Source organism: Aptenodytes patagonicus, chromosome 2 (genome assembly GCF_965638725.1).
Source record: "Aptenodytes patagonicus chromosome 2, bAptPat1.pri.cur, whole genome shotgun sequence".
Lineage (NCBI taxonomy): Eukaryota > Metazoa > Chordata > Aves > Sphenisciformes > Spheniscidae > Aptenodytes > Aptenodytes patagonicus.
The window spans coordinates 25,640,282-25,666,050 of NC_134950.1; the positions used below are offsets into that span (position 1 = coordinate 25,640,282).

Sequence of the window (25,769 nt, forward strand, 5' to 3'; positions counted from 1 at the left end):
GCTAACATTGTGGGGCTCAAAACACCTGAATTTTGCTGAGCCCGGCTAACAATCATTCTTGTTCCCGAAGAAACATATCACACATGATCCACTAAAAGGCAACACACAGTTCAGTAACAGGTAAGCGCCAAAGACTTTTCCAAGGTGAGCATGAGACAGCGAGTGGAGAGAAGAGGGAGGAGGTGGGGGGAAGGAAAGGACAAACAGATACCAATTGCCACACTTAGCAAGGGGCTGGCACTTTCCAAGCTCAGGATGAGATTCTCCTCCTCTTCCTGCTGTCTTGTTTTTCGCCAGAGTGAAGTGCTGAGCTTGGCAGGACACGGCACAGCAAGAAGAGCAGAAATCGCATGTCAACTCAACACCCCATGGAGAACTTCTCAGGCCAAAATGAAAAAAGAAGGGCTGGAAAACCCCAGATCACAAGAACAGGTTGCCCACCAACCTCAGTGGAAGAGCAGAATCTTTGCAAATGAGGTTCAGCAGTGTTAAACAAAAGGGTATAGATTGAATGAAGAGTGCAGGAATCAACTGTAATTTTACAAGCCGGTTCAATCAAACTGAATTAAACCAAACTGCATCATTCACAACCATGTCATACAGAAAAGTCCCAGAAAAATATCATCTTGTCTTCTGAACTACTATAGCAGGAAGAAAACTCCAGTTTGTCCATTGAAAGAAGAAGTTGTTAGGGGTATAATACAGTTTGGCGTCAAAAAGCAAGTGATACTTAATTCCAAAAGGAAGAGTTACCTTCTGGAGGAGTTGCAACACTGCTCCCAAGTCCCAAAATAGCAATGCTGTGATTCCTTGGTTCCAGCATCATTGCAAACTCTTCTCCTCTTTCCCAGTGTGGTACTTTCACAGGCTCCAGATGTACATTTTCCAGCCCATCTTCCTGCAGGGCACTGAACATATACTTGATGGCTGCATCTAGATTTTTTGAACCGCTGAGTCTAGGTCCTATGGTATCAGCAAAAAGTGCTAATCTTTCATAGGATCTGTTCTGAGCTTTTCCATGAACAGCAAGATCAATAATAGCTTTAGCAACATCAGTATAGCCAGCTATCTCATTTTTAATGTCTTCAAACGTTTTCGGGTAACTGTCATCTCTTCTCAAAGATTTCCCAGCATACTGTGGTAATAAATTAATGAAAAATATTAAGAATACGTACTTCATTTTTTCTCTTTTTTTCTTTTCCACAAGATGGCCTGTTGAAGAGACAAAAAGAAAAAAATCATACAGCTATCAGCAATACTTTTTGTTATTTGGATTGGCAGACAAACCAAAATGAAAAGAAATCAGTTTATCATGAAAATGCTTGATCAGAACTGGCAGGAAAGTAAACTCAACTTGGAGACACAATTATTGAAAGCAAATGAAAAAGGTACTTAGACCACTGGACACAATCTTTGTTGTGGTCTTCAGAAACATCCTTGGAATGCTGCATCTCTTTAAATAATCACATCCTTCACTGAATCAAAACCCAGGGCTCCTCCCATCCAGGAGGAGCTTTGCATCTCCTTTCTGTTAGGAGCAGGATTTGCCATAAGTGCCAAATCAAATGTCTTCACACAAAACATCTGGACAAAAAGATTTCTTAAACCATTCATGAATAAAAGTGCTTTTTAATCTCTATCTTCATAATCAGGAAAGCACTTTCTATTGCACTAGAAAGATGTCAGAGCAATTTAGATCCAAAGCCCCCAGGAGAAAAGTATGAATTTCTTCATTGCATAAATCCATGACTACCAGAGAAACACAATTTCTTATTAACTGGTCTATCTCTTAAAGACTGACTTCAGCAGCACTGTAGAGATGTATGGCACCAGAGGTGCTGACCCTGTGTTGAATACCAAGAGTTATCTTTGTTAACACTTTATAATTTATCCATCTTATCACTAAAAGTTCTCATTTTTAAGATCTTACAAATTTTCAATCCCATAAAAGCAACAGTTTGTCTATACTATTAATTCAACTGACAAAAAAACCTCTGGAATCAGTTGGAGTAGTTGCAAAGCTCTTTTATAACATAGGAAGTATGATAATCCAAACCCAAAATATACAGATCTTTATTGATACACACAAAAGGAAATGTAATTGTTTCATTTTCCTTTGAATTTCAATCAGGCTGCATTTGAATAATAAAAATTAGCCATAAGAAATACAGCCTTTAAATCAGCTCTATAGCTGCAGCTATTATGAGACTTAAAAAAACAGTGATTAGTTACAGCCAAGTGAAGTGACAATTACTACTAGCCCCAAAAGATTTTGATTCAGCAGTTTTGCCATTTTCATGGACTTTCATGGAAATACTGATATTTTTCAAAAAGAATGTAATAGTAACACTAAAGGCAAATGTTAGCCTCTACTCTACAAAATATGTTTTTCTTGGAAACAATTGTTCTACAAATAACAAAGGACTAATTAGTTGGCTAATACGGATAAAATATGGGTAAGTCAGACCTGCATGGAAAAAGTATTACTAAAAGCTTTTACTGTTAAGATTTCCACATTATCTTTTCCCCTTGTTTGTATTTATTTATTATTTCTGAAGAGTTATACTCTTCATTTTATAACCACTGACCTGAGGAATTATGACAATATACGCACCTTGTATTTTTGGTTCATGATGTCATATGCATACAGAGTCAGTACAAAGGTAGGGGGGAGGGTATGAGCGTGTGTGTGTATGTATATATGCACATGTATTTGCATATATCATAGCCACATATAATATTCACATGTAAAATACAAAAAATCCTCCTTTATTTTCAGACAATTGCACACTACAGGAGCTTTAATTGAGCATTAATTCTCAGTCATTTTATGGAGTACACAAATTTCACAATAACCAAATAGCTTTGTAAATCATAACACCAGAAGGCACCAGAGTGTCTACCTTGTCTGACCGCCACAGAACACCAATTGCAGGATATTCCTGAATTAACTCCCACCACTAGAAGCCACACAGCAAACCAGTAGTTGAGCCAATTCCTGAGAGAGTAAAGGTGAGGTTACACCAGTTTTGTGCCTCTCGGAGCACAAAAACAGCTACAGTTGTATTTGAAGCTTCTGCAAGCTCCATTCTGAATGACCTAAGCTAAGAAACCACCCTTCCACCTATGTTTGTTACAATGAACCACAAATAGATGAACTCATTTTCTCAAGATGTTCATTCTGGACCATTTTCCAGCATTTGCTAAAAATAAATAAATAAAAATAAGTCTTTGAAATAATGAGGTTACAGTAACAGACAATGAATTCTGACATCACATCTAATATATATCTTGTCCATTTCCTCTCCTGTCCTCTATTAGTTTCAGTGTATTTATATTTCCACCTAGAAATCTTTGTCTTAGTGTAGGTTGCAGGGACTACTCATTTGACTTGCCCTTGTTCAAGAAACAAGTTGAGATAAGAATCTGGGAAATTCAGATGTAAGTTTAGTAGTTTGTACAGTTGCCACCTTACTTCTGATTTTTTCTCAGGTTTTCATTCACCTTATTCTTCCAAAGAAGCTTCACCTTAACAGTGACAGAGCATGCTAGGAGGAGCTGAATTACCACCCTCAGTAAGGAGTCTAGTTGGTACGAAGAATTTGAATGCTTACCCTTCCTATATGTTACTATATGAAAGCATTTGTAACTTTAAAGTATAACTTCTGGAAAGTCAGGAAAGTGCAGATCACACAATCACAGAACGGTTGAGGTTGGAAGGGACCTCTGGAGGTCATCTTGTCCAACCCCTCTGCTCAAGCAGGGCCACCTAGAGCAGGCTGCCCAGAACCATGTCCAGACAGCTTTTGAGTATCTCCAAGGATGGAGACTCCACAACCTCTCTGGGCAACCTGTTCCAGCTCGGTCACCATCACCATAAAAAAGTGCTTCCTGATGTTCAGACGGAACCTCCTGTGTTTCAATTTGTGTCCATTGCCTCTGATCCTGTCACTGGGCACCACTGAAAAGAATCTGGCTCCATCCTATTTGCATCCTTCCTTCAGGTATTTATATACATTGACAAGAGCCCCCCCAAGCCCGGCTGTTCAGCTAGTTTTCCATCCACCTCACCATCTGCTCATCCAGCCCATACTTCATTAGCTTCCCTGAGAAGATCTCACAGTAGACAGCGTGAAAAGCCTTACTAATGTCAAGGTAGACAGTATCTATCACTCTCCCCTCATCTACTAAGCCAGACATTTCATCATAGAAGGTTATCAGGTTGGTCAAGCATGACCTTCCTTTGGTAAATCCATGCTGACTACTCCCAGTCACCTTCTCGTCCTTCATGTGCCTGGAAATGATTTCCAGGATTCGTTGTTCCATATCTTCATGACTGAGGTGAGGGTGACTGGCATGTAGTTCCCTGGGTCCTCCTTCTTGCCCTTTCTGAAGATGAGTGACTTTTGCTCTCTTGCAGTGCTCAGGCACCTCTGCCGATTGCCAGGATCTTCCAAAGACGACTACGAATGGCCTTGCAATGACATCAGCCAGCTCCCTCAGCACTTGTGGATGCATTCCACCGGGACCCATGGACCTATGGATGTCCAGTTTTCTTAAGTATTCCCTGACTTGACCGTCTTCACCAAGGGTAACTCTTTTTTGCTCCAGATCTTCCCCTTGGTCTCAAGGACCTGGGATTTCTGAAGTCTGGCTGTACTAATAAAAACTGAGGTGAAGAAGGTATTTAGTTCCCCAACCTTCTCCATGTCTTGTGTCACCAGGTCCCCTGCCCCATTCAGCAGTGGGCCCACCTTTTCCTTAGTCTTCCTTTTGCCGCTTATGCCCTTACAGAAGGCCTTCTCATTGCCCTTCACACTCCTTGTCAGATTCAGCTCCAGGTGGGCTCTGGCACTTCCTTTTTATGTCAGAGTTTTGCCAGGAGCAACTTGGTTATCCGTGCAGGCCTCCTAGCATCTTTGTTTGACTTCCGGCTTGTTGAAATGGACTATTCTTGAGCTTGGAGGAGGTGATGCTTGAATATTAATGAGCTTTCTTGGTATCCTCTTCTCTCTTCCAGGGCCTTATCCCACAGGACTCTTACCAAGCAGAATTTTGAAAAAGTCAAAGTCTTCCCTCCTGAAGTCCAGTGCTGTGATCTTGATTTTCACCCTGCTCTCAGGATCCTGAACTTCACTGTCGCATGGTTACTACAGCCAAGGCTGCCTTTGACCTTCATACCACAACCAGCCCTTCCTTGCTTGTAAGTATGAGGTTCAGCACAGCACTTCTCCTTGCTGGCTTCTCTACTACCTGTGTCAGAAAGTTACCATCAGTGCTCTCCAGGAACCTCCTGGATTCCTTATACCCTGTTGTGCTGATCTTCTAGCAGATATTGGTATGGTTAAAGTCCCCCATAAGCATCAGGGCCTGTGAATGTAAGGCAACTTCCAGCTGTCTACAGAAGGCCTCATCTACTTGTTTTTCCTGATCAGGTGGCCTGTAGCAGACACCCTCTACAATGTCACCCATATTGGTCTGCTCTTTAATCCCTACCCATAAGCTCTCAGTTGGCTCATCATCCACCCCCAAGCAGAACTCCAAGCACTCCAGCTGCTTTCTCACATAAAGGGCAACTCCACCTCCTTTTCTTCCCAGCTTATCCCTCCTGAAGAGCATGTATCTATCCATTGCAGCATTCCAGTCATGTGAGCTATCCCACCACATCTCCATGATCCCAACAAGATCATAGCCCTGCAACTGCACACAGATCTCTAACTCCTCATATTTATTCCCCATGTTGCGTATACAGGCACTTAGAATCATGGATTCATCAATGGAAACAGAAGAGGCAACCCACAACATTTTTGTGAGAGCTGTCTGATCAGCTCCCAGGAAGGGGGGATGACTCACCAGGCATGCATTCATAAGATGCCATCTGAAACGCCGGCTGTGCAATGCAGAATTAAGACACAGAAAGAGAGAAAGGATTAAACTACATTTCTAGGATCCATAAACCATCAGAAGAAAAAAACAAAACAACAAAAAAAAAAAAAACCCCACACAGTATTTTTTGAGTCACCAAGCCTAGCTCATATGATAACCAGTACAAACTGCCAGCCTTTCATAGGTTTTTATGGGTCTTTTCAAAAACAACAAGTTAAGCAATAGCTTTAGCAATATAAGAATATTAAGCTATTCTCCTTAATTATTCAAATGTTCCCTAAACTTGAGATCAAGGCAGTAACAAATTCTTCACAGTGAAGTGTCACTTTCCCAAAAGAATAGCAAAAATCATCTGTGATTTCATCTATGAATGACAAATCTGTGACACAGATTTCCTCTCTCTCTGCAATACAGACAGGGCAAAGATCTTACACAACCAGGAGCAGAAGACTCTAGGGTTATCTCAGGACGCTGATAGAGAACTGTAAAAAGCCTTTTATAGTCTGAGTTACTGTTTATTTGTGGTTATACTACGCAGAGAGTATTGGTGTATTTTTGTTGCTACGCTCTGTACTTTCCCAATGCTCCTTCCCTTTGGACCAGTTAATTACATGCTTTTAAGACATCCTCTGCTAGAGACATCAGTAATTTTCTCAGGATGACCATGCTCATTCCCTGATTTTTGCCAAGCTCATCATCCACAAAGAAGCAAGCAAGATAATCTGATTTCTGCCATAAGACAAATTCTTGCTGAGGGGAGTATGAAACTAACTCTACAAAGTTGTTGTCTAAAACTTAAGGTTTGGGGTTTTATTTGTTTAAGGGTTTGCAAAATCTACCAGACAAAGCTGATACATTTAGTTGTTAAACAGAAAACACAGGGGGATTGTTTAATTACCATTGGCAACCTCAGAGAGCCCCCAGCTACCAACTTCATGCATTTTTTTCAATGGAGAAATGAAACCAGCTATCACATTTCCCTTAACTAAGAAATGCCTCCTTTGCTCTTTTTGGCCTCATTCAAAACCAGCAGCATCCTCACTCCAAAGGCTGCCCCAGAGGAGCTGCATTTAGAAGCCGCAGTTTTTCCAGGAATTTCCCACTGAACACTGAGAACAGACATGTTTCCACAGCTTTTGTGGATGTAACATACTCCCACCACGCACAGTGTTTCACTATCTGCAACAGCATTGCAAGAGGAGCGTAACTAAATTCAAACCCTGAGCAACAACACAAGAATGGGAACGTAATTTACTGTGCTTTCCTTGAATAGTCCAGCATAATCTGGCCAAAAGCTAGCAGTGTTCAGAAATAATTCCCTGCTAGGTAAAGTAATGTCATACTCACTTGGACTGCAATACAGGAATCAGTCCACTGCTAATTCAGGGAAAGAATAGCACGTCTGTTGTCCCAGTCTCTGCAACATTAAGTTTATCACCCCAGTGAATCATCTGGGAAAAGAGACTACTGATTTTTGCACATCTCACTAGTTGGACTTAGCAAATGAACATCACAGTGCCAGCCAAATTAAAAAAAAAAAAATAATAGGACAGTCACAATTGTTCAATGCATTTAATTACTCACCGAATTTCTTCAGCAGAAGTTTAGAACAAAATGAGATAGGAAGAAAAAACACTTTCAGGAAGTAGTCCTTTCTCCCAGCCCTATCAATGCATCTCATTCCATGGCTCTTTAGTACAAAATAACCATTTTCTAAACTAGGGATAAGAATCTGGCATTTCCCTTGCCCTTCCAGGAGGCAAGAACACTCGTCAGAAGGTTACAGTCCCTCTATTTTATTTCTCTGACCCTATAAATCTTGCATGCATGGAAAGGACACAGAATGGTCCCGTTCCAGCCTTGCCTGCAGCCTCACGTTTAGGATATTCTCTTAAAAAGTGAAGCTCTCAAGACCGTGTAAAAACCTACAACTCCCACTTTTCACTTCTTCAAAGGAACTTCTAATCACTGGCATATTAAGCAAAAAGTGGGAGCCACCATTGCTCCTCCTCCCATTTTGAGCAGAACTGAAAGCCCTTCACATACTAGACACTGCATGTTTATGCCAGATGAATTTGGCCTCTTCAGAAACTTCAGCAGGGCTCAGGGCTTAATCACCTCCAGCTTAAAGGGTTACATAGGCTCTCAGCTTTCCGAAGACTATGCTTAGGAACCATGGAAACTCTGTGGTCCAAAATGACTACAAAGCTAAAAGGCAGTAATGTAAAACGGTTCCAATTCTTTTAGCTTCAGGTGGAGTGGACAGTGGGCATCCAGCCATGGCAGTACCTGGATCCATATAGAAGGAAGGACCTGGTCTGAATATAGTCCACAGAAGAGAGAAATTTCTTCCTGCAAAATCCTAGCAGAACATTTCAAAGGGAAAGTCTGGAGCAAGCAAAACATACCCTCAGTGGAGGAAGACCAGGTTAGGGAGCACTTAAACAAACTGGACATATGTGAATCCATGGAGCCTGATGGGTTGCACCCACAAATGCTGAGAGAGCTGGCTGATGTTATTGTGAGGCCACTCTCAATTATATTTCAATGGTCATGTCACCCCTATCTTCAAGAAGTGCAGGAAGTAAGATGTGGGAACCTATAAGCCAGTCAGCCTCACCTCGATCCCTGGCAAGGTGACAGGAGAAAATCCTCCTGGAAATTATTTCCAAACATATGAAGGACAAGAAGGTGACTAGGAATAGTTAGCATGGATTTACCAAGGGCAAATCATGCTTAATCAACCTGATAGGCTTCTAGGACAAAACTACTGGTTTGATAGATGGAGGGAGAGCAGTGGATGTTGTTTGCCTTGACATTAGTAAGGCATTTGACATTGTCTCCCATAAGGTCTTAGGGAAGCTGATGAAGTATGGGCTGGATGAACAGACAGTGAGGTGGACTGAAAACCAGCTGAACAACCAAGCTCAGAGGGTTTTGATTATTCGTACGACATCTAGTTGGTGGCCAGTAACTAGCGGTGTCCCCTAGAAGTCAATACTTGGTCCACATCTCCATTAATGATCTGGATGCTTCAACAGAGTGCAGCCTCAACAGACTTGCAGATATATGAAGTTAGGAGGAGTGGCTGATGTACATGATGGTTGTGCTGCCACTCAGAGTGAATGGAGAAATAGGCAGGCAGGAACCTTATGAAGTTCAACAAGAGGAAATGAAAAGTCCTGCATCTGGGGAGGACTAACCCCCATGCACCAAGACAGGCTGGGGCCACCCAGCTGGAAAGCAGCTTGGCAGAGAAAGACCCCAGGGTCCTGGTGGACCAACTGAGCATGAGTCAGCATGGTGGGCTGCACATTAGGAGGAGTGCTGCCAGCAGGTGGAGGGAGGTGATCTTTCCCCTCTACTCAGCACTGGTGAGGTCACACCTGGAGTGCTGGGTCCAGTTCTGGGCTCCCCAGTACGAGAGACAGAGATACTGGAGAGAGTCCAACGAAGGGCCATGAAGATGATTAAGGGACTGGAGTATCTATCCTATGAGGAGAGGCTGAGAGAGCTGGGACTGTTCAGCCTGTAAAAGAAAAGACTCAGGGGGGGATTCATCAATGGGTATAAATACCCGATGGGAGGGAAAGAAGAAGACAGAGCCAGGCTCTTTTCAGTGGTGCCCACCAATGGAACAAGAGGCAAGGGGCACAAATTGAAACATACGAAATCCATCTGAACACAAGAATGCACTTTGTAACTGTGAAGGTGGTCAAACACTGGAACAGGTTGCCCAGAGAGGTTGTGAAGTGTCCGTATGGGGAGATATTCCAAACCTGACTGGGCACAGGCCTGGGCAACCTGCTGCAGCTGACCCTGCTTAAACAGGGGGTTTGGACTAGATAAGCTCAAAAGATGTCTTCCAACCTGGCAGCAAACTTTTTAGCAGGGCCTGTTGTGACAGGACAAGGGAGAATGGCTTTAAACTAAAGGTGGGTAGATTTAGACTAGATAGAAGGAAGAAATCTTTTACGCTGAGGGTGGTGAAACACTGGCACAGGTTGCCCAGAGAGGTGGTGGATGCCCCATCCCTGGAAACATTCAAGGACAGGTTGGACGGGGCTCTGAGCAACCTCGTCTACTTGAAGATGTCCCTGCCCACGGCAGGGGGGGCTGGACTAGATGACCTTTAAAGGTCCCTTCCAACCCAAACTATTCTATGATTCTATGAACCTAAATCTGTGATTCAGAATATGAAAGGAAGCCATAAACACAAGCTGAAAGGATTTTAAAAAAAATCAAGGGAGAAAGGTTACGCAGAAGAAAAAAGAAAAATTAAAGGCAGGAAATAAGTCTTCTCCGGCTCCAATGAATAGTACAAGAGCATGAAATGTATAGCACAGTGCTATGTTGGTAGTACAGACGGTGTCACAAGAAGATGCATTTAATACTAGCTAAGCAGCTACTTTAAGGATGCTTCCACCTATTACCTGATCCATTTGTCCGTAGCTAACTACTGTCTTTGATGCTAAAGGGCAAGATCATTGGCATCTTCATCTTTTATGGTGCCCTTATATAAAAGAGCTTTAACACACACAGTCTGTAACCTGGCTAATTGGTGTTACCACCATTAAAATCATTACAATACAAATTACTTAAATGTAACAGATGGAAAAGAATGAGAGAAAGAGGATAAAAAAAATCTCAGATGAGAACATTGTCTACAGCAATCAGATAACTGAAAGAGGAGCAGAGGGAACAGAAATAGGATAAACAGAGCTAGAGCAATACTTCTCCTGTGTGGCAAAGTTTTCCCAAAATTCCAGTTGAAAGTACAGACAAAAGGATACAGAGAGTTCACAAGAGTCATGGTTATGGGAAATGAGGAAAGAAAACAATAAACTAAGGATATTAACCACTTAATTGCTAGAGATCTGCTAAATCTGCAGAGTATCTATCAGTTTCCTTACCATGTACCATTTGATTTTCCTCCAAGGAATGTAGGAAACCTTGAAATCACACAGTGGTTTTGATAACATTAGAATAGACTGAAAAGCCCCAGGGTAACAAACTCACATGCTGCAGAGTGATGTCTGATACATTTAATAGCATCTGAAAGAAAGTTTGTTGTGACAGCTGTAGAGTAGGATGGCTGGAAGGCTAGGTGGACTTGCAAAATGAGGAGGAGATTTCTGCCTAAAAATAAAGTCATAGAGTTCTTCCATCACTTATAAAGATTAGGGGCGGGGGGGTGGGGAAAGCTTTATGATCTTGAAGAGTGAAGCAGAAAAGCACACATTCCTCAAAGACTGGTTTTCCAGAATTGTCAAGATTCCTCATCTGGGAGAACATTTAATCAGTTAGAAAAATCTTGGTTTTGGGAACACTCACAGTCAAAGTTATCATTTCCATTACAAAGTCCTTAAAATGAGCTTATTTACATCTAAAGCTAAGGAAAGGAAGAGTAAAACACAATATGGATACAAGACTTTAAATACAATACGAAATCTTATTACTTGGACCAAAAAGTGTAAAACTCCAGAGGAAACACCAAATCATGAGCTGTTTTACTTTTACCAACTTCAGAAGAGCTATCTTTATTTGCTACAACTGAAGATATGTCCTGAAATCCTTGAAAAGATAAGTGTGACCTAGTAGTGTATGACCATACACGCCCAGGTAGTGATACTGACTTATGTGGACAGAATAGGAAGTGAAATGTTTAAAGAAGGCTAAGGATTAAAACAGAGAAAGTCCAAATGTGCCCAGAGACATTGCAGTCATAGCTCCCCATTTGGAAAAAGTTCATACCCTATTTATACTCTGTATTGTGGAAGTACTATAGCTTAACATAGGAAGGAAGCAGTAAAAGGAACCACATTTAACTCTTTCTTCACCTGCAAGCCTCAAAATAGTAACAGGCTACCTTGATATAATCTTATTCAGTAGCTGCTGCTAAAACAGATGGCAGTAATCCTGAAGAATCACACCGTAATCCATGTGCAAAGTACTGTATCAGAGAAGCTACAGAAATGATCAGTCTGCTACCTCCCTAAGCAGCAGTGACAGCCAAGACAAAAATTATGTAAAAAAAAAAATAAAAAGAAGACACTACCACCAAACAATGCCTAGGCCACGTAGCAGCTGATATTATTCTTAATGAGCATTCAAAATACAAACAGTTCTCAAAAGGAAGTACATTATCTTTTCAGAGGCAGAAGACAGGAATTCAGTGGGATTTTTAGATGAGAACAACTGAATAGAACAAAAACATTCAATGCAAGAAAGGCAGTTAGGAAACTATGAGACCAAAATACACAATGTTGTTCATATTACAATGAATGCCAAAGTACATAGCTAATGCCAGGTGATGGCGTTGAAAGACAACTGGGTCGGGAAAGATGATTTTGGACAATTAAATCAAAACATAACAGAATAGGGCTGCAATTAAATTACCTGGTATTTTGATGCTCAACTTTGGTGACATTTCCTTCAAGTCTGTAACTATTGCTCTAGTACAAAAAACAAGACAGGTTGCCTTCAGACATAGAAAGACTGGTTTATGAAAAAAATAAATATATTCACACACACCCATTCTGAGACAAAACATTAGTCGCCTCTTGATAATTTAAGAATTTTTTCTTGATTGTAAAGGTCCCTGGGATAGACACATATCTTCTATTTTTTCATGAAATTCATATAGAATTGAGACACAAACTCTTCAGAACCACATATTATTCTTTCAGTGTTTCCTACGGGAGAAAAGCACCCCCTTTTTATTGAGGCAATATAACCACAGAAATCTCCTCTTACAATCTCTTCTGAATTTTCTGTATTTTCTTATCTGAGGAGATGAATTAGGCTATGGAAAAGAATGAAGTGCCCAAGAGAGCAAAACAAGAGGCCACAAATTAAGGGGCATCGAAGACAAGAATTGCCAGTAAGGTCCCATACTTAAACAACTATCACCCAAAATTCTAAACCAAGTTTCTTTTTGAGAACACATTCAACAAGACATCTTCTATCCTGTACTTACAGTTAAATTATTCCTGCAATTCTGATGCTAAATGTTTTCTTTCTGAGTTTTTACTGAAAGTCTAGCAGATTGCATCTGGCCAAAGGATGAAGTCTACCTTCATATCAGGATAAAGCCTAAAACAGAAGGTATGAGCTATGAGCAAATGATCAATCCATACCTCTGGATAGCAAAAGCTGCTAAAGCTGATGGATGGACATTGTAACAGGAGCAAACCAATTTTCATTAACAACAGTCAGTGCATGGCTGTCACTGTCGCAAGTTGGTCTGCCACCCCTACGAAAGCTGAAAGCCATCAAAATGCCAAGTATCTGGCACTCGCAGGCACTTCTTGGTGCTCCTCCAAGCAGCGTTCCAGCAGAAGGCTGTTCAGTCCTACAGAACACATGTATGCTTTATGTTGCTCCAGATTGCGGCCAGAAAACACAAATACTTTGAGTGTCTCCTTCCAACAATTAAATCTCAGTTTTAAAGATGACTATACACTACTAAGGGTTGGGATATTTGCCAAAATGAACCACCAAAATAAGTAACCTTAGTTACTAATTATGTAATGGAGTGCAACAGGCCAAGTTTTCTGATGAAGTGACCTGTCTGGCCTTAACAAAAATTACGCCAGATTATAATCTCACCTACATACATCCTATACCACTCTAGAATTATAAACTCTTAAGTTAAATTCTTAGCATTTCCATGCATGACAAGAATAATATTCCTCTATGACCACACAGCTACAAAGCATTTTTTGCTTTGTATATGGAACAAAATTTTTCATTTTAAGTCAACAGGTTCAGAGAAAAGTTATGCACGTTATTAAATGCTTCAAAGAAAAAGACCAAAAAAGGCAAGACCAACATTTTCAAAAGTATCCAACCATTTTAGCTATTTTACTCCATACACCTATAGTGTCATTTTACAGACTATAAGTAGCACCACAATTCCAAATTAAGTCAATAATTATTCAGCATTGCCGAATACGAGATATTTAAGAATACTTATAAATAAAATTTCCAGATTAAAATACCTGTAGCTTTTCTGAACTTTATGTTAGATTTTTTCATACAGTCTTTCTCTACAGTCACAAGAAAAGATATGTTCCTCATACTGCTATAGTATCAACATTCAAGTGGTTTTGTGAAGCTGAGAAATCTGGTGAACATATTGCTAGACCTGTTAAGAAAACTGATATTCTCGTCTTTTGCCTAGTCTAGATAAGCCCACTGAGCCTTCCCTTTCCAGAGCAACAAAGGATGAATTTGTAAATACAACTACATGAAAAAGGCACAGCATCAAGAATCTCTCACTACAATTGACAGAAAAATTATCTTTATGATGCACACGTTTCTTTACTTATATTAAGGGCGGGAAAGGTTATTAATTTCAATGAGATATGTTATGAAGTATGTCAATTATGATTTCATCATGTTCACTAAGGCATAATACTGGTACTCACACATCATACTGTATTCCAACATATCAAGATCAGAAATAAATTGCTACAGCTCAGTGGCAACGTAAAATTGGGGCCACCATCCCACAGCAGACTGCACTGCAACATACAAACAAAAGTAAGCTTAAAAAGTTTAAATGTAAAGAATCAAGGCAAAGAACAGACTGTAAACAAGATAAATACACTTTACTTAAAGAGCTTGATAGAAAACTGGGGTTTAGCCAATTTTGAGTAATAAATTAGCAAAACGATCTTTCTGATGTTGAGGAAAGTTCCAACACCATTTCTTCATCAAAGCTACTCCCCACTGCAGCACACATTTGATCATTGAGCACTGCGGCTATCATGCATAAGGTGGTTCTGATTTTGCATTTAACTTCTAATTACTTTTTACTGCCATTTAAGAGACAAAAAAATTATCAAATGATTTTGCTACTGCAGGACAAAAGAAGTCAGTTATGACAGAAGGCATCTATCAGTATTAATACTTTTTTTTTTATTTCAAGTGGCATTCAACAGTCCCAGTTAAGATCACAGTCCACAGTGCTACTCACTGCAGAGATACAGAGACAAGCGTGCCATTAGAGCCTTAAAACTACAGACAAAATGGAGAAACAATTGGAAGAGAAGGGACCCAGAAGTGACATCTCCAAGTGATTCAGTTGCCACATGAAAGACATTTCAATTAGCATAACCACTCAGCCCCTTTCTCTTGACACTACCAAGAGGAGCCGATCAAAAGCTTGCTGCAACGAAGCAAATGGTCATATTACAAAAAGTTAACTGGAAATCAAAGTGGAAAAAAAAAGAAACAACAACAAAAAAAACAAAACAAAGAACATACCAAAAAATAAACACACCAGTTATGTAGAGAGGATAGTGACAAATGCTGACACCAGTGAGTCTGGGTAAGACAATTCCTATTTTTCTGAGTCATGCAATTCTACTTCCAAGAGTGAATTTTTAAAGATGTGTTTGTTTTGGGTTTTTCTAAGAGACAATAGCAAAATAGTTCTAAATGTAAATAATTACTGTATCTGGTATGCTGGTAATATATATCTGAAAATGTCTGTTCTCAATTTACTTTTGTTCACACACTAACACACCTGGCATGTTTCTATCCAGAATTCTCATGCAGTGACTCCAAAGATCCATCATGCAGGTGACCTCTGAGATAGCTTACACTGAGCTGCAGTAGGTTAGCAAACCTTAGGTAAGTACCAACAATTTTCTGCATAGACAAAATTTGAGCATGGGACAATATGTACAGGGAAGCCCAGATGTATAAATTTTTCATGTGAAAGCATCTCAATGCAAAATTTAAAGTTAATTTTGAATATTTAGTTCACAAATATACACCTTGCTACTACCAGCAGTATCTTACAGGTCTTTTGTTTCTTAAGGGGAAAGAGAGGTGCATGCTGCTCAGAACCAAAGAATAACTGACGCCTGGATGAACACCAATTTCTTAATACCTTTTGATGAATTATCATTCTAAGCAGACAGCTGAAACAGAAGAAACTTCTCTCTGAAGCAGCCAAAAAGTAACAGCATAAAACTGAGCCGATGTTCAAAGTGGAATGAAGAGTCTAAAGCACCTTTTAGAGGACTGTGTTTTTTTCTCAGTATCAATATCACGGAAGTATCACCAGGAAAAGTAGCTGTATTAGCAATTTGTATGTTCAAATCCCATTCATATGCTCAAATTAAAATATTTAATTGAGTGCAGTAGCTTTGGACTGATGGTATCACATATTATAAACATTTTCTATTTAGTAAGATCCTTACACAGTGAATTATCTACAAATCTAAATATGCCTACGATATAGTTTTCAAGTTTGGGAGTATTAGCCATTGCCCTTGATCAGCATTTTTCAAGAGACCTGAAGCCAACAGTTTCTAGAAAGTAATTTTTTTTTCAATTTTTCATCAGGGAAAGTCTTTAGAAAAAGATCAAAAGATAATACAATATAATATATTTTAGATAATGTTGTTAATACAGATAACTGTCCAAGCAAAAATAAATGCCTTATTCTTGCATAGCTATACTTGCAGAGATACCATAGAGCATACATGCACAAATGCCAACAGCAGCTTCAGAATAAATGAAAAAAGTACCACTGCTAAAACATATTCAGGAGCTACACTGGAGACAGCTTTCCAAAACGGCAAAAAATATTTGTGAGAAGGAAGGTAGTTTAATGAACTATGAAACTTCCTTTTCTCAACACAATTATTGTTTGAATCTCATGATATTAGAAAAACAAATGGAGGTCCATCCTTTAAAATCCTCACAGGTTCTTTGTTCTAGCTGCCAAACTATCTGTGGTACCATTTGTTTGATCCAGATGCTTAATAGGATCTTGAATGTGACAATACAAAAGCTGATACTGTACTTGAGTGTCATGTTAAGGGAAAATACTAACTTTGGCAAACATAAGCTCACTAGATACACATATATGTCATTTTCTGGCACACGTTGTACCATACCTGGCACACATTTTACAGCACCTGCAACACTATTAGAGACAGAATGTGATCAACCCTCTCTCTGCAAATATTATGTTAAGACATCTCCCTGTCTTTGTGCTGACACGATTCTGACACTGCACCTGACCAGTCATACTCAGAGATTAAATTATGCCAAGAAAGTACAGGAGCAAACAAAACAGCCAAAAGTTTCCTGCTAGGTCTTAAACACTTCTGCACAGTTCAGATTGTATAAGCCAAAGCTGACGCGCAGGTGTCAGCTCCCAAACTCCAGAGAAGTTTTTACATGGGCCATCTTTCAGAAAACCAGCTCACCACCACTGCCACGAACACACCAGCCCAGGTGAGTGACTGCACCCGAACTCAGGAAGCTCACAGGAACTTCAACCAAGCAGAGGCCAGAGAGGCCACAGCTCCACTTCCAGATCGCAGTTGCTCACCCTATCCTTCTGCTATTGCATGTGACAGCCACAAGCTCCTTCTGGGTCTGCTGGAGGAGTTACACCTGGAACACAATAAAAAGTGAAGCTATTTAGACGCTCTTTAAATTGCTATTTAGATACAGCGTTATCAAACTGGGCAGGGACCCCCAGTATTAGGACACATCTGGCTTTTATCCTACCTGTTAAATAGCCCTCTGCAAGCACAGCTTTGGGAACGCTGCCTTTAAGTGTTCCTAGTCACAAGACCAACCATTAAGGAGACAAAAGCTTGCAGAACCAACCCACTTAGAGCACTTTACTTTGATTTAGCTATAAACAGTGATTTTCAAAACCACACATCTGTGGTTGCATAAATAATTACATAAAATTCAGAGGGCTTTATCCACAGCATGAGTAGAGACACTATTTAACATTTGGGGCTCTGGTGTTACTAGTATGAGGAAAGAATAGAGCCTCTGCCTCCTTCAGTGAATCAAGATGTTGTAAATGTCAGTCTCCTCATGAACTAAAATGTAATTCCAAATTAAAATGAAACTGGTATTGGAGGATCGCTTACACTCGGTTTTGATTTCATCACATTATCAGCTTGCAAGCAGGGGCAACTGCTTGCAAGAGGTAGAGTTCTCATGAAGTTACAACTGCTCCTTCATTCAGAAGCAGCCAAAAAAGCCATCTTTGACTTCTTGATGAAGCACTGTTCCTTTCAGGATGACGGTCTCACATGTGCCCACGCTTCCATGATTTCCATATTAGGGTCACTCCTCAGAAAGCTCTTCTTTGAAACCATTTGGAAGCCAGGCCAGGACATAAACAGTGCTTTGGGCAACAAATTACCTATCAGTTCTGCTCCCTGATAACAGTGACTTTCCAGTTACCCACTGGAACAGATCTGATGGCAACACTAATCCTACACCCCTTACTCCATGTTTGCCAACAAGCCCTACTTGTTGAGTACAAAGTACTTAGATACAAACACCTGGAGAGCAGGCAAGGTCAGCAAGAAGCCTACATTTCTTAAGTTCACTATCCCATTTAATTCCTAGATTAAGGTTTCTTCTACAGCAAAGTTACCTTCTGCTTTCAGAAGAGCAGCTGAGCTTGCACAGACCACCACTCACAGTTGCAGCGATGCTTGCAGCTAACAGCCCAGCTGCCACCTCACCACAGCTGAAAATGTTTTCCAGGAAAAAAAACAGTATCAGCTGACTTTCATCCTTCCTATGCCGCTTGTCTGTAGGGACATGAGATGTCAGCCAGCATGTTTCATTTTGGTAATTTTGGGAGGTTGCATTAGACAGATGCCTACTGTAGTTATTATTATTTATCCAGTGTGCATCTGTTTTTTTTATATACAGTTCACATACTGATAAGTTCCCAATAGTTATTTTTATATAACATTCTTCAAAGGAACTTTCCCATGCTCCCATTCCTGTTTGCATGCTGCTCAACCGGCCTGCATGTTCTGGATTTTCAGAAAACAGGCATCTGAATACATTTAATTCTAGTACCAACGCACTGAGAACAGAAGCAATGGAGAAGTGCCGTATCTTCCAGCATTACAACAAGGAAAAGCCAAAGGAGATAAAGCAGCATGTGAAAGGAGAGAAAAGAGTTAGAAAGTTTGACTACTACTCCCCCAAAACATAACTGCTCTGACCTTGGTAAACCCTTGATGCCTGCAAATGCATGATGGTGGGACTGACAAGAGTGTGGTGTGTAATGCAATGATGAGATAGCTGAGAGGGCTGCACCATAATCACAAGAAAATGGCACTGGTTTAAAAAAAAAAAAAACCAAACCCACAAAACCAAAACCGAGCATATAAACGTCAGATATGCTTCATAGACACATATATCATATGGTTTTTAACTGCTGGGTTCATCTCCTGACTTAATGTCAGGGTCAACAAAACAGGATTCACTTTGTACATTTTTTTTTTATGCTTCTACTTTAAATAACACTTGCCATATGATCTGGATCAAAGAAACATAGGATATGTCACTATTGCTAATGATAGCTCCTCAAATAAAGCTTGAAACATGCATTGACTTCTTTCAGCCCAAAAGCTTAAACCATAAAGCAATTTTCACAAATTTGTTTCACAAATAACATCATGATGGAAGAGTATGATGGCGGGGGGTGAAATCATTTCTAGCCATGCCAAAATTCCCATACTAGAGAAAGCATAAAGTCTTGTTCACTTATGAACACAAAATAACTCACACTGTTGTGTCAAAAGGATTATCTTTACTCAAAACCAATATTCTGGGCCAAAAAATCAGACCTACTTTGAGCAATGAGAGGACTGCTAACAGAAGCACCACTTAACACTGGGAAATACCTTTTCCTCTAGGGAAAGAGACTTGCGAATGAGTTTTCAGCTCACCTACTGCCAGATGTAAACACAGAAAGATAATCATACTATTCCGACCACCTCTTTTTCCAATGAAACAAAAAATTCATTGTCCCAGTCAAAATTTAGATGTGAGGCTGAAGACAGCGTTGTCACCTGCTATTAGCACAGCAAACTTTTAAGAGATATTTTGACATTCAGCATAAGCTGTTCTCTTGAAGTTTCTTCCAGTTTGACCACTTTCTCCTCTCTCATCACCAGATTTGCTGGAACAGTCCAAAATCGGACAACTACCAAAAAGTCCCGTATGGTCCACCCGTATCGGATTTGCTGGATTTGGCTATGTCGGGTCTTTTTAATAATCACGACTGTAGTGTACATCAGATAGCACTGCAAAGCAAGATATAGCTGCTGACTTGGGCAGCATCACTTGCTGGAAACAAGCACATCTGTCCTCATTCAGTTACTCTTTGAAAGGTGGCCACAGAGAGATTCCTGCTACCACCCTTTCTGCAAGTTTTCTCTTCAGCCGTAACAGGTAAGTCCAAAATGAAGCATGAATCACAGACCCTAGCTGCAGCAGTAATGTATATTAAAGTCAGCATAGGTATATTTTACCAGCCTATGGACTGGGCAACAGAAGGTTTGGATCAGCTGTGGCTTAAGTCCATCTAGGTCCCAGTTATGGTGGCTCTGCCCTCCAAATTGTCATTCACCTGCACCAGAACTTCATCCATACAGTCAGGCAGCAAGTTAGTTCTGGGAACCAATCCCGTGAAAAATATTTATTCGTTTGCAGAAATTAATCATGAGCATTAGCACCACTAGGTTACTGCCAAAGAGAAAATGGGGATGTACTACTAGAAGGAAGACTGGACTGCAGTAGTCCATGCAGCGTGAAGAGCAGACTGCTCTGCTCTTTCCACCACCCCTGCTACCTGGGTGAGAACCGCTGGCCAAGGGACAGGCGGGTGGCTGGGGTGGAAACCTCTGCAGCAGCTGCAGGTAAATTAGACAAGGGCAGTAAATCTGAGCCTGCACAGAATTTTCCAAGCCTATTCCAGAGACTTTTTTGCTTCTAAAAACCCTCTAGAGATTCCTTACCCAACAACTATTTCAAGACAACCAAACTGAACAAGTAATTAAAATCAAGTTGACTTTGTTTTCCTTCGAGGGTATCTCACAGTGCATCACTGAGGTAGAAATTGTCTGCTCTTGTGTATTTTTCAGCAGCATTGAATAGATTACCCGAGATTAGTAATGTACTTTTCTGCCTTATCTAGTTGTCATAAGAGAAAATATTAATAGCCCATTGCAGTATATGATCAATCTTAAAGAAATTAGTAACTTACAGCTCTTTTTGCTTCCAAAGCAACAAAGAATTTCATTAAACTAAAACTCCAAGAAGTGTTTTCGCAGTCTGCCACGGAAGAGCACTCATGTTTTGTATGGGAGAACATGACCAGAGAGAGCACTAGAAGGTGAGCCCTGTGATTCAGAACAGTAAAAATCAACAAGATCAGAAATGCTAATCGCAAAACCTGTGGAGAGCAGAAGGGGAAACCATTACAGATTAATCAAATTTATGCTTTGGTCTTCAAAAGTTACAGATAAAAAAGTAGATGCTTTCCCAGCAGAGTCTATTGGCTCAGATCTCATTTTAAGGCCTCAAAAAAGCACATTTCTTTCTCAAATGTCTATTGGCACATGCATAATATTACATGAGCCCCTTTTGTGGGGCTACGTGAAACAAAATTACTGTCAACTCACTTGCCTTACATAAATTCACAGTCAAGTGCCTCCTCTGAAAAAAACTAACACAAAAATTAAAGACACAGGATATCAATATACATGTAGCAGATGAAAGCCAGAAAAACTGGGGGAGAGCGGAAGAGTGATCTCATTCCCTTTCACACAGAGTGTTCAAGCTGGAAATGTACTATTGCTACATTTGAGTAAAAGATCAGACACCAAAACCAGCAACTGGAGGGAAAAAAAACAAAACCACACCTATACTTAAAACCAGAACTGTTTTCTCACATCAGTATACTAAAACAGGCTTCACAAGGGTGACAACAATTCTCAGTTGTGCAAGATGCTACACCTGTGGGGTCACAAAACAGGTCTGGGCAAACCCTGAGCTAGTGGAAACTGCCACTGTTGTACTGAATGCAGGATGGTCACTCAGGCACGTTTAAAATAAAACTTAGTTGTTTATATTTCCTATGATGTAAGAAACGTCTATGATAGGTGACCTGCGATTAACCTCCTCTCACTATAACGTAAAGATCATTGATTTTAAATTTATCTTAGACAATTAAGAATTGAGATAAATTTGACTGGAATTTTTCTTTTCTAAACCAGCATTAGTATCTTTTAAAGTCGGGTTTTAAGATCACAGGTCTTTTACCATACCTCTGACTGCAATGGGTAGTAGAGAGAAACGTTTTGCCAAAATATATAAACAACTTCTTAGAGATGTATTTTTATCCATATGTCTGTTCATTAGATACTTCTACCAAATCCCTCTTTGGCAGCAACAGCACCAAAGGGGTTTTCACGTTTTTCTCTCACACCCACTGTGGAGAAAATTCATCAAACACATCTATGTTAATTAGATTTAAAAGTCTCTGAGAAAATATTACTATTATTAATACCAGGACAGAAAAAAAGAATCCAAATGAGCTGGGTGTCTCAATGCTCTCCATTAAAAAAACCAAAATAAATAATAAAATAAACAAACAAATAACCCCACCATTGGTCCATTCTCTCAAAAACAGAAATCAAGCCTCTTGTAAGATCAGGGCATTCAAAGTATCATTTTTAAAACTACAGGCTAACAACGTTAGTATTTTTCTCAAGCTGACATACAATTTTTTCTTCCATTGTAAAACTGAAACAAAAAAGAGCAGAGCATTCTCCTCAGATTCTGTCAGAAATACTGACTTAATCAAGTAATTGGCATTTAGGAGATTATGAATCAGAGCTAAAAATTCACTATTGCCATCGCAGTGAAAATGTAAGTGACTGGGGGTCAACTGAAGAAAGAACTTACATTTATTTCAGTACTCTGAGATTGTTGCAGACATTTGGTAACAAAAACGTGAAAGATTACTGCAATGCAGTTCTTGACAGATAATATTTCCTGTCGAGACAGAACAGAAAGAACTGTAGAGCTTCAAGATTTTAATCGTTTCATACATTTCTATGCACAAAGTACTTTTTTAAGCAAAATATTTCACCCCTGCAGCTACTATCTCTTAGATGTACTGCCATCCTTCATCTTCATCCTCCCACAACTGGAAAGGAAAGAAGAAACGACAAGACAAAGTTTTCAATCTTAAAACAAGAAAGTTTTATACACTATAGCAAGAATAGATAAAAGAATCCCATGTGCATTATGAGTTCATGCAATTATATCAACAGTAAGAGACTATGTAAGTTGCTTCCTTTCCTGATTTGGCATTAAAGACATGCAGGCATTTGCAAAACCATGTTATGAAACAAGTAAGAATTTATATGAGCTTTTATTGACAGATGTCTCCCAACAGAGGTCAATGCCAGGTTGTTCTTCCCCAGCCCAGATTTGCAATCTGTTCTTATCTGATTTAGTATCTTATTGTTCCAATGTTCAAAAGAATTATATACATTTTAAACACCAAGAAACAAGATTAGGTAAGACAAAGGCTTAGTATGAAGCTCTAAAGCTGCAGTGGCTCTGATCCAAGTTTATCTGCACAGACTTCATCTGAAAGATTGAAGTTTGGGTTAAGTAAAACTGATTGCAAGGCACAATTGATAGATGCTATCCAAGATAGAGTGGATATGTCTAAAGCAATGAGTAAAAATTTACAATGAAACAAGGGATGTAAGAACTCTCACGGGTATTGCAGACTTTGTAGGGTTTCTTCGGGAAAGAAGCATTTGAGGTTTTACTGAAAATAATAATCTAACAGAGGGAGCACCAGACAAGACTGGAAGGTGATTTTAAGGAGTGATAGTAGGTAAGCATGAGAAAGACTTTTATTAAAAGCTTTCATCCTCGCAGAAAAATAACCACAGCAAAATCAAGGCCAACTTTTGTCACCCTAGCTTAAGTCTTAAGAATTTCTCAAGCTAAAATAGAAAGATACATTCTAGATAGTCGTAGATGCAAGCAGTCCTTCCATTCCCATACAGGGAATCTGTTCTACAGTCATACAAAGATTGCTTTATAAGAAGAAACACCCACACGCTCCCCTTTCATGGATAGATTACAGGACTCTTACAGTCCTTTGATACAAAAGGGTGAGCAGATGTGGAACAATCTCCAGAAACAGTAAAAATTAATCTAATTTTGAACGGAGTGAAAACCACAGACAGGCAAAACTTTGAAAATTAAGGCTTACAAAACAAGAAATCAGGATTTCAGGTGTTGCATATGTATGGCCGCCTCTGAGCAGATGCTTTGAGTGCTCATGCAGCACTTAGGAAAGTCAGGTCCCAAAAATTCTGCAGTTTGAAGGAAAAAACAAGTAATCAACAATCAAACAGAAATCCAGCGCTTGTATTTTGAGTTTTCTCTTCAGTAGTTCTAAGCAGACTTGTAACCTGTCAGACACAACCACTAGATTCAAAAGGCTCCACTGTATCTAATGTTTCCTTAGTAAAACCTGATTCAGCTTGCAGAACTTACATTTGTTCCTTTATCTCACTTTTCTCTCCCTCATATATATTTTAGTACTTCTGTATGTATATGCATATACACATATAAAAATTGTATACACATATATAAAAATGCCTCTTCTCATATACTTTTCCCTTTTGCATCAATTTGAAAAAGATAGTCTTTAAAGCATTAAGTCCTGTCAAAACAAATCTAATGGGTACTAGTTACTAGAATTTCCTATTCAGAAGCACTAAACCACTCTACGTGCTGGGACCTCTTCGCTATTAAGTGTGCTGTAAAATGTAATTAAATATCTAATGTACCCATCTGGTATTTATGGGTTTTACTCGTTCGCAGTGGCATTGCTTTCAGAGCAACACTGTTCGCAGCGACTGCTGTCAACTGCCGGTTTCAGGAGCACGGCAGAGCACGGTGCCTCGCCCAGCTCTGACCACGCATCCCCCAAGCACGTGCACGACAGCCAACTACAACTTAGCATCGATATTTGTTTTTAAACCAAAGAGGAACGAGAGGGCAAGCAGGCATTTCTTGTCACGCGACGGAGCATCCGTGTTCCTGAAGGGCGACCAAGCTGGTGTCTGTCCCCCTCCAGAGAAAGGTGGGGGGACGGGCGCGAGGTGGGCCCGACGCCCCGCTGGCAGGCCGGGGAGCTCCGGCCCACCGACCCAGGGCAGGGATGGCCCGGCAGCACCCGAGGCTGCGGCCCAGCGGCTGAAGGCCCCATTTCGGGGGGGACACGACACCCCAGCACGTGCTGGCAGGGCTTTAAAGCAAGCCCTCGCAAGATGAGGAGACGGGGCTAAGCCCCGCCGAGGCGCCGGGGATGGCGGCCTGCGTGCCCGTCCTCGCCCCCAACCCGGCGGCGGGGCCGGAGCCGGGCCCCCCGCTCCCGCGGCGGCAGGCAGCCCGGGCGAGCGCTTCCCGCGCAGAGCCCCCGGCCCCCTGTGAGGAGGAGAAAGAGGAGAAGAGAAGGAGGAGGATGAGGAGGGGAGCAGAGCAAACACGCACCTTCCCCGTGCCGAGCGGGCCGCGGCGGCGCCAGCACGGCCCCCGCCTCCGGCCGGCTGGGGACGGGGGGGAGGAGGAGCCGCCGCGGAGGGTGGAAAGGGGCGGGCCACGGCCCGGGCCCGGCTGGTGCCAGTTTCGCCGAGGCCGCCTGAAGCCGTGTGGAAGCCGTCTCAGGGCCCGGACCCGTCTCGGCGTTGCGTTGCGGGCGAGGCCGGGCGTCCCCCGCCTTGCCGGCGGGTCGGGCCGGGCCGTGGCGCCTCGTAGGCCCTTCTGAGGCGAGGCGAGGCGGGCCCGGCCCGGGCGCCTCCGCCCGACCCCGGCCTCTCGGGGAGGAGACCTAAAAACATGCACCATCACCAGCCCTTCCCGGGGAGAAACCCCCTCGGTGCGAGGGGGCTGCCTGCTACACGGGATTGCGTTTCTGTAGGGCGGGCGCGTTAGTGGTGCGAGGACGTACAGCAAACGGAGGAAGCGTGTGGAGGCTTTCCTGC

General features: G+C 41.1%; 1 protein-coding gene across 9 annotated transcripts in view; it reads right to left on the reverse strand.

Annotated features, from left to right (window-relative positions):
• Positions 1 to 25,343, reverse strand: part of CPQ (carboxypeptidase Q) — a 164,811-nt gene extending 139,468 nt beyond the window's left edge. The window contains exons 1-6 of one of the 9 annotated variants that reach the window (XM_076329369.1): positions 25,279 to 25,327; positions 23,990 to 24,092; positions 22,657 to 22,746; positions 17,246 to 17,310; positions 12,286 to 12,341; positions 754 to 1,212 (exon numbers count right to left, since the gene is read on the reverse strand). In XM_076329369.1, coding sequence (XP_076185484.1) covers positions 754 to 1,212; positions 12,286 to 12,316 — 490 coding nt within the window. In that variant the 5' untranslated portion in view covers positions 12,317 to 12,341; positions 17,246 to 17,310; positions 22,657 to 22,746; positions 23,990 to 24,092; positions 25,279 to 25,327. The other 8 variants (XM_076329368.1, XM_076329366.1, XM_076329370.1 and 5 more) reach the window with 8 other exon arrangements.
• Positions 25,344 to 25,769: the final 426 nt, after the last annotated feature.